This window comes from Bombus impatiens, unplaced genomic scaffold, assembly GCF_000188095.3.
Source record: "Bombus impatiens unplaced genomic scaffold, BIMP_2.2 scf_0089, whole genome shotgun sequence".
NCBI lineage: Eukaryota > Metazoa > Arthropoda > Insecta > Hymenoptera > Apidae > Bombus > Bombus impatiens.
The window spans coordinates 924644-935010 of NT_176508.1; the positions used below are offsets into that span (position 1 = coordinate 924644).

A 10367-nucleotide genomic window follows, 5' to 3' on the forward strand; every position below is an offset into this window, starting at 1 on the left:
GCGGGCGCGCGCGTTCGTGTTTTCTGTTCTGACAGAAATTGTACACGACAAAGAATCACGTATATAGCGAAACACTAAATTAACATTTATGGTCATTCCACTCTTCGATTTTTATGAAAAATATCTGAAGAAGAATAAACACGTTAATTTCGAATGTTATTTGGACAAGTAATTTGTTGGTCGCAGTAGTAATTTTACAGCCGTCTGTGTATCTCAGTCGACTTTGTCCACCAACTATCGACTTAAATCGATCGAACCATACTCTCTGGGCTTCTCATGTTTGAATTTTATGAGCACAGCTCGTTATCGTACCAATATTATTTAACAGGCTTTTGTAGAACGGACGACACCTAAAAGTATCAATACGTAATAGTACTGGTCCATTTGCGAAGGTTTTACCTTGTCACTTCGTGTTAAGACTTTTGATAAAATAACCGTGGATTGACCATTTCCGGATGCTACGTTATGAATTGCCCCGATGCAAGGGATTGAAAAATTAATTCCGATCGATAAAAGCACAGGGTATTAGCTTTCAGCGGATTTAATAAATCTAATCTTATAAAAATTGTAAGTTTTATATCGTCTAAAAAATTCAAACAGTTTTATAAACAGAAATTTCTACTGTATAAAATAATACCTTTCTATTCCTCTCTATACGATCAAATAAACATAGTGGGTCGTTTAATATAAACAATATCAGAGAAAGCGTTATTGCTTTTATGTATGCATGAGGTGTAGTAAAAAGTATCGATAAAGTCGAGTAAGGTAATACAATATTTTTTTAATTAACTCTCATTAATTTACTAAATTAAACGGGGCTGGTGCTTTAATAAACGCCCTATATGTAAAGTCCTTTTAAAAGGATTCAAACATTCAAATAGGAATTCTACGGAAGCGAAATCAGATCCGTAGAATACTACGCAAGCTCCACTGTGTACACAAAATCTGATATTGGACGCAGTGGTCCAAGATTCAGGGTGCAGAAATTTGTATGTCTATAATATAGGGATTTTTGCATATTTATTGTGATGTTTATATGTTCTAATGATATTCGCACGGTCGATATCATATTCTACCGACTCAGAGTTGCATGTATAGATTTCAGATAATTCAATGCTGTCTGTATCAGTTTCTGCAGATCTAATGCTTTGTATCAACTTCCAACTAATCTACTATATAACGTTATCCAAGAGCCTGAAATAGTCTATAGCAGACTGCACCCAATCCAGTAGTTTCTGTATCGAATCCTTCGCATCTGTAGTTGTTTGTACCGCATCACAAATACCAAACGACCGCAACACAGATACTGTTTTACCTCGATTGAACTTTCGCTAATCCATAAATGCTATGAATTCCAATTAATTCCCATTGTCATTACCTATGCTACACGTGTGTATAATACACATATTTGTATATTTGAAGAGTGACAGAATTATAAAGTATCGCATCTCGTACAATTTTCAATTCCTTGTTCTACGACCAACTGAAAATTCCTGTTGAACTTCTAGCAGTGTTTGCGGAGCAAACCAAATTACTTTTCTCCGTCGACGATGTTCCACACACCATCGACTGCACCAACTTGTCAAATGTGACCGTGTGTGTTATATGTGACTTATAGTTGGAACCTTCCGAGCAAGTGAACAACCAAGAATCAAACTCCGCAGTACGACATTCGTAAAGAATGTTAAGCCGAGGAATTTGTTCGTAAAGGAAGTCTGGTCGTAAGAAAGTCGAGCCACGATCCAATAACTGTACCGTACCTTATAACCTCCTCTTTTGTTCGTTTACGGGTATCACGACGAGATTTCGATGCTTTTAAAGGAACCGTATGGAATCTCAAAGATCGTCGGCAATGATAATACATTTTTAAATGTTCAACGGTTACGGGCTTTAATCAGAATTTTTCATTTCTACCGTAAAACTGACACGGTTTCCCGAATATTAATTTCACTGCTCGCGTGCAATATCGTGTCCTTTTCGTTTAATATTAGGAAATTATTTATTAAGGAAATATGAAAACGGTTTCTCTGGTCGATTTCGTTTTAAAAAGTGCGATTAAGTTACGAGCATTGCGAGCTCTTAATTAACGTATTATTATAGTTGGAAGTTCCGCCTCGCTAAAGAAGCATCGTTATCTCGAACGCAATTAACTAATTATAAGTTGGCCACCACCGAATCCACGATTTCCAGCTCGTGTGCACAGCCCTATTTACGCTTTTGTAGATGACATGCTTTTGCCAATAGGATTTTCCGTAATAATCCGACACTTTCGAATCGTGCAGATGGCGAAAATTAGGTTTGCATAATTGAAGCGACCCAATTGTTCCTGGGGTCGAACGATCGATTCACTGTCCCCCAGGCTGCCGCAGAATTCGAAACGTTTCCGATGAGACTCGAAACGAAGAGAAGGTGCCAGTGTACTCAAAACCATACGAAACACTTTCTTAACGATACGAGAAATGTCTGTATAAAAGATCATACTTGAAAGGATATATACGCGAACAAAAAAGTAAAATAATTTCCAATGCTCTCTCGTCGTTTTTATTAGCGTCTCGAACAGTGCACGCAAAAATTGAACGCTTCGCCGAATCGTACTGTTAGTTAATTAAACCATATGAAAGTAATGTCTCGCGCGTATCGACGAAGATGTACGATCGATCGATCTAATGTTAACAGACAAACGAAGAAATAAAATATTCCTAATCGTAACGTAGATCGTTGAAGCAAAAGATCAGATCGAAACGAAATAGTTCTCTTCGATATCGAATTCACGATTTACGTGGCATCTCGATATAAACGCATTTCTATCTATGGTGCGGCTATGGTACCCGTAGGGACTTGGAGGATAGAGGAATGCTCGCATATCTCTCGATATTCACCCATCCTAGCGTTACGATCGAGAGTCTAGGAGCTTCGGGAATTCGTCTAGACAAGGGCATGTGTACCATCGTGATACAACCAGCTTAGATTCCCTATTGCTATAACGTTTTCCTTCCTGTTATTGTTCCTTCTCCAGGAAAAATATTCAACATATCGTAAATGAAAGATGATTCGGTATATTTTTAACGCGCTAAACTGAAATAATTTAATAGACAGAAAAATGCTATTTCGTAATACGAATCTAATTGGCACAACGAACGGTAGAAATTAATGAAATCGAATACACAAGAATCAGATATGAAAAAGAAACATTACAGCGGAGGAACATTAGCCCGATTTCATTCGGTTCGTGAATAATACAACAAAGACTTTCGTTTGCCACAGTGATGAAACAATGGTAAATGTGTTAACAGAAGCAAAGTGATTTAAATTAAACGCAGGAATCAAAGTTCATGGATGGATATTCATCACAAAAGCGTACATATTTCACTGTTTCGTTTGATCAGTAAAAGTTATCAAGCGTATTGAAATCAATTAGACGGAATAAACCGTTATTACAGTGTGACGGTATCTACAATTACGAGTAGAAAAAAATCTATGGCGATACGGCAAATAATTATCGTAGAAGCGGGTTTGAACGCTATTGCGGAATTTAGATTTAGGTTAATCGATACGCTTGACGTACAATTACCGACACGTATTCATCGTGTCGGCTCGTGAAATTTCATCTAAAATTAAGAACACGAGTACGAGCGAGATGACTCTGAAAATGAAAAATATGTAAGCGACGAAGCGTGGTTCAAAATAAGCAATATTATAAGCAAATAAGCATAAGATAACCATCGTTTGATCAAATAGAAATTTTGTTTCAATCAGTCATCAGGTTAAGGACATCAACCGCATGCTACGGATGTTAACTCGGTCTTTGCACATGTATTATTCCACCCCACCTGAAAGCTTTTCGTTGTACAAAAGTGTGCAAAAATCTCGAAAGCTTTCGTACAAATCGTAAGTCACTGGCCCGACCACAAGCTCATCGATCGCTTTACCAAACGCGGGACATTTACTCAGTTTCGCTCTTGCGCAAAATTAAAGAACCAAGAAAATCCCATTATTGGTCTTCCAAAGGATTACAAAACGGTTTGAAACGCACGGTCGTAAGGGGCCATCGGAATTTCCGTGGAAATTCATAATTACACTTGGTCGATTCGTTCCGGTAGAATTTGAACAAAAGTTCCATCGTTTTTCCTTCCTACGAAACGTAAAAGGAGACATTCTTGAAAGAAACGAAGCGACTCACGTGTATCCTTTCACGGTTGTAATTGAATATAAATGGTACCGTTACGGCGAGTACTGATTAATTCCCTTTTATTCTGCGAAGCAACCGAGCCAGGAAAGAAAGAGAGAATTCGTGGCAGGAAATGGAGCACTGAAAGGAAAAAATTAAGAAAATCACAAAGTTTTTCTGAAAATCAGGGAAAAGGCAAGGACTTTAATTGGGAATGAGAAAGAGGGAACGAAAGAATGAACGCAATGAAAATGAGAAGAATGAACGCGATGAAAATGAGGAAAAAAAAGTGAAAAGGGAGGAGAAGAGGAACAAAAAGAAAGTACGGAACTACCTGTTAAATTGAAAGAAAATTGAATTCTCCAACATACTTTCCATCGTGAATGAATAAAACATTCCATCGTAGAAAAAAAATGTCCTTGTTCACCCGAGAAGAATGGAATTTCACCTAAAAATGTTTCAATCTATTTTTTTTTTTTTTTTTTCATCCGCAGAGATTATTACCTTCTAACAATTACCGATTCACGTCTCAAGTATCGAATATAGATATCTGCATGCTCCAGACGCCAAGTTCAACGAATCAGATAAAGTCGGTGCAATAGTCGGAAGTAGTAGCTCTAGCGGATAGGATATGTGGAAGTCTGTAATCGCGTGACGTCAACGTAAGTTCAATCTACGGAAGTAATTAATAGAAAGTCGATCCCATTCACCGTGCAGCCGTGCTCCGTAAGAACGTGTATCGATATACAATGACAGACCTCCATTGATGCTAAGATCGTTCAAGATCTCAGACAAAGCGCTAAAGAAAATTGCTATATCATACAGATCGCGTAGACAACCTTGAAACCTAATAAGAATCTACAGATGACGAAATCTTTAGAGATACGACAATGAAATATGCTATTTTAATTGAATCTCGAGACAAAAGAATAAACATGATATTTACTGTTGAAACGACGAGTATGAAAACGATAAAAAACATTCGATTATAACGGCGCTGCGCGGAATCTTTAAAGACTCTCCCGTTGCGAAATATTAACTCGCGCCTTTGCCCGCGACTCGCGTTAACTTGGTATAATAAGCGAATCGCATTTGGAAAACTATTTCGCACGCTGGCTCTTAACCGACCGCTGCATTATCACGTAAATCTTTTAATTAGCAACTCGGAATCACACATGTTATTAACGTTCCTAACGGCGTTAATTCCATTCACGGACAAATTATCTGTGCTCCAAACCTCTCGTTCTACCATTACAAACGCTAAGAGCAAAGTGGTCTCTCACAAATTGTGGGCTTTATTTCGAACTCCTGAAACAATATCGTCGGAATACAAATGTTCTCGCGCCACCGTGGGATCCTGTTAGCCGCTAATATCGCGCCACGTATACGTATACATGATCCTGTAGTTTGGTTTAAGCGTAACGACTGTGGATACTCTTTGCAAAATTTCCAACTACGCGAAACTTTTTCTATTTTCGGTATTCGAATGGAATATAATGTGGTAACCGTGAAACCTTTCTTCGCCAACATTATTTTACTAAATACGAATCGATCGTACTTATAATTACGTCGATATTTAACGGATACTATTAATATTGAAATTCGTTTCGAGGATCCAAAATTTCCAGCAAATTATCGATCTGCGAGAACATTGTCTCGAGATATCAGCGACCGGTGCAGCAGCTGTACTCGAGCCACCTGAAATCGGGGCGATCGGACATTAGGCGTCCGTTAACACGGACTTCGGTATGAAGCGAGCTTAATATATGATTTACGTTTACACTATACCTGAAGCTCATAGATCCTAGATACACAGAGCCCAAACGGAACACCGTCTAACTACAAGCGACGTAGGAGAACCGGTGATCGCTCGTCGTCGTTACGAAAACCATTTCCGGAGAAATTGCATGGATTCCGGCCTAAACTAATCTTTTATTGCTCCTCGTGTAAAAGTTACGAGCTGGTCAAACAGAGAAAGGATAGAGATGGAAACATCATTCCCTGAACTCTTGATACGGGACCACTTTAGAACCGCAAGAGAAAGAGGAAGAAGTAAAAGGAGTATCCATTCGGAAGGGCAAAGAAAGAATAGAAAGAAGGACAATGGAAAGAAGCAAAAAGAAAGAGGATCAAACAGCATGACGAAGAAATATCGATTTTGCGATAATTGCTCTATTACGTTACATAAACAGACTCGTTTATGGTATCCCGGGCTTAAAGCAAGTTTTCGCCTTACTCACAAGGAAGAAGGAAGAATAGAAAGGGGGAAAAGGCGTGCGATCGAATGCGTGAGTTTCATTCTAAAACGATCGGTTCCCTTAACGTTCCTTTCGCCACTGTTCCTTTGTCTCTTCCACGCTTTTGCTCCTTTTTCCTGCCTTTCTCTTTCGCTGCGATTGCGAAACGAGAAAGGATGGAAATCGCTCGACATTCTTCCTCGAAATTTTGCGGCAAATGGTCGCGTGCCCGGAGAAAAGAGAAGAGGAACAAGTCCACGGTGACTTTCAAACGTACGTAGCTCAGTTGTGTAAACGTCCTCGCTGGCGAGGCGTTCGCGTTTGAACGAACTTTTGCTAATTCGAGAAGGTTTCTCGTTGAAGAAAGTCCTGGTGGACGCGGACGAGGTCACGGTACTCTGAGAAAGTCCAGATTTTTATGTATCGTTAAGAGAATCCGCGCGAGAAACGGGGACGAATCGAATCTCGCGCGTACGACGTAAGATATTACGTGTATAATATAATCTCTGCGTTACATCTTCGCATAGGTGGTTGAGTTTCTCGCGTGCTATCCGTTTATGCACCGATGATTACCCGACTGTCCGGCAGTCGGGTAATTTTTCAGATTGCGGATAAAAGGGGGCTGTTACCGCGATGAAACACCGTCGTAAAAATAAAATTATTACGACGATAAGCAGCAACGCAACAGCAATTTCGCGGTAGTGTCGCGTAACGTTTCCAACGATCGTTACGATTTATTCGACTGACAATTTCTGCCCACCTATCGTAATTATTCCCGAGTTGGTCGATAAAAAGACGATATTCAAGCTTTCTTACGTCTCGTCGTGGATTACACGGCGAAACGCACATATGTACGTAGTTTCCACGATGTTTGCTGATACGAGAAGAGATACCGAGAACGCAAGAGCTACGAAATATAGAAAGTCAGAAGAAGCAGATACGGTATGAAACTCGATGGAGTTTTCAAGGATTCCGCCCCTTGATTTACGACTATGTTATATATAAGATACTAAGTGAAACGCGGAATTCGATCGAAAAAATTTCGATACGCGAGCGAACCTGTTATGGGTAAGATTAAGATTGAACGAAACAAAGAATGTAATCCAGAGATACGATCTGACATTTCATAAATAAATGATTCGTTAGTGTCGTATAAAGTCACGATTATATAGGCAATTAAACCGTGATACCTATTTCGCATCACCGTGTAGAGTTAATTACCTTGTTCTTCGTTGAGACTTTAAACGAGAAATCAGGTCTGTGCTCCTGACCTCCAAAAAGCGTTTCAGTGAAATTACACAACATAAAATAAGACAAGTATCAAAAGCAACCGCAGAACCACTTTAGAGAGCGTTCGCGTTACCATCGGATACACTGCATTTCCTTCGCAGAAAAATGTCTTACTTAGACGTTCGTAAAAGAATAAAGTATCACGGACGCCATGCTAAATCTACTCAATCGCTATTCCATTTTCAAATGTAAGTTTCAAATGTAAGGCTACGGGATAAGGTAATCTCGTTTCGCGAGAGTCGCATTAAAATGGCTGTTATAACGAAACGTCGTTGCGAGATCAAAAGGATATCGAGTTTTATGGGATTAGACGAAGGACAGAGGACGAGCCAGCGTACTTTGACGCAAAACACATCTCAGTCAGGGATCTCGTACAGCTTTGCCGAAGCGAGATTACTGCATCTGTTTCTTCGTTTATTTGTGCCACGACGCGACGCGGTGGCATGGAAAATTGTCGGGAGGTTGCACAAGCTTCGACGGAACGGTTAGTTTCGCGACAGAAAGAGAGACCTTACGATTTCTCTCCGCTCGAAACGATCGCAATTAGGCGCGAAACATCGATGATCGCCCCCCCCCTCCCTCCTCACCCCCGTCTCTAGCGCGAACAAATTTCTGTTAAACCATTACGAACGTACGCAAATCCTCGGGACAGGAGAGAAAAAGAAACGATGAAAGTCGATGCTAATGGCGCGTCCGAGTGACTCGATTTGCAGAAACATTTGCACGATGGATCGATTGAAATAAATGGGACTTTCACTTTGCGAAACATTCGACGCGAACAACGCAAATTACAAAACGATAACAATGTTTTTGCACCAATAGCAACCACATCGGAGTATTTGTATGTTTGAGAAACTGTTTCCACGAATATTGACCGATACATAAAAAAGAAGGTGGAAGAAAGAGTAAGAGGAGAAAGACGTACGAATGTGTGTACACACGACGTAGTTATATAGATTGCTCCGCAAATGTTAGAAATGAAATTACTCGCAAACATCGTTAAGGCGCCATCTAAACAACGGGATGTAGGAACTCGGGCGCGGAAGAAAAATTGTCTGACCTTTACCTTGCTTCCGGTGCGCGTGGCTCAGGCTCGTTCATGTCGGACCACAGTTTCTCTGTTCATGTAAGACGGATTCTGGTTAACCGTGTATCGAGAAATCGGTGTTTCGCGCGGCAGAGAGAGCACAGCTTTAACGAACCGTAAGAGCAAATCGCGCCGTTTAAAGTGCCGGATGTTCATGGCGGCGACGATGTCGCTAAGGGGAAGAGACGTCGCGACGTTTATATGCCGCGTTTGCGTGTTTCGTCTACAGCAAAAATGTTTCCCGAACTTTCCCTTTATCTCGTTTTAAAATATGACGCTTTAGATGTTCCGTGAAAAGTAAAAGCAACGTCATCGATGGGACGGAAATATGAGAAGGGCGGAAGGAACTCGAGTTCGACGCGATGGAATATTTCCTACGTGATTTTCTGTCCTGTTTGATTCAGTCAACATACATTGTCGGATTTTTCATTGTGCAATTTTAATGGAAATCGTAATATGTTCGTAATTAATAAAACAGTTCTCATGTACTTGCCATAACTAGCAGCCGACGTTGTTAGAACAACCAGCACGATGTAAACGCTCGTTCCCTGTAATATAATAGATTTTGTTAATAAATGTTATTTCGTGACGCAACTCGCTTTGTTTAAATGTAAACAACATGAAATTAGTGGAAATGAAATATGTGCGATAACAAAAGCTTCTTAGAAATTATAATAGTACACGTCGAATTAATTAAAAGATCGTTGTATCGTGGAACGGCTGTAACGAGATTTTCTAAAATTGGCAGCTCGCTGAAAAAGCCAAAAATTAATTAAATACTCCACGGTACAAACCTTCAAAAAGCAGTTAGAGAGCTTTCGGAAGGTGTAATATAAGAGCTCGTGCGGAAATAGAGCGGCATTCGAATGAAATTTCAATCATTCTATCTCATGAAACGACGAAACCAAACAAGTGCTAACGACGCAAAGGAGCCAAAAAGGAGATAAGCGTAATAATTTAATTCATAATGCGCATTTCATCTCGATCTTCCGCGGAAACGTGCATTAAATTAAGAATAGCAAACGAGAATTGCTCGATGTTCCTACGGTAACATCACGGGGATATAGTATTTAAACATTTTGCTCGAACTATAGTTCTAGAAAGATACATCGACGTCTAAACGTGAACTCGGAAGGTACATAGGTAGAAGCTAGGGAAGATATGGCCAAGTTCTCGACGGAGAGCGGAATAAACATAAATATACTTTCCGCTTCATACCTTCGTGGAAGATATCTTCTAACCACGCTCATTTACTCGGCGCCGTTAAAGAGCAGAGAAGGAAAGCCTATCGCCAAACCTCGAGATACATTTTCAATAGTCTAATCGTTTAACGGTTAAGAGATTTCAAGGTAATCGTTGTAACTAACCAACACGATACATACAAACACCGTTTAATAATTTAATATTTATTTTGCATAAAAAAATATAATCATTATATACAAATATATGAGTGTGAATGAAGATCCACGTCGATGAAGTTCATCCTTATCTAATGATGTAAGCCGAGGGACAGTTCGTGTCCTCCAAAACCACCTCCTCCGAATCCACCTCCGTGTCCACCTCCGTATCCACCTCCAAATCCGCC

At 39.9% G+C, this 10367-nt stretch overlaps 1 protein-coding gene across 1 annotated transcript in view; it reads right to left on the reverse strand.

Moving 5' to 3' along the window:
- Positions 1-10216: 10216 nt before the first annotated feature.
- The window catches only part of LOC100748201 (probable H/ACA ribonucleoprotein complex subunit 1), a 2656-nt gene continuing 2505 nt past the window's right edge, over positions 10217-10367 (reverse strand). Inside the window, 1 exon segment of the mRNA XM_033324981.1 lies at positions 10217-10367. This exon segment is cut by the window's right edge and continues 4 nt beyond it. Within this exon segment, the coding sequence (XP_033180872.1) occupies positions 10272-10367 (96 nt within the window). The 3' untranslated portion in view covers positions 10217-10271.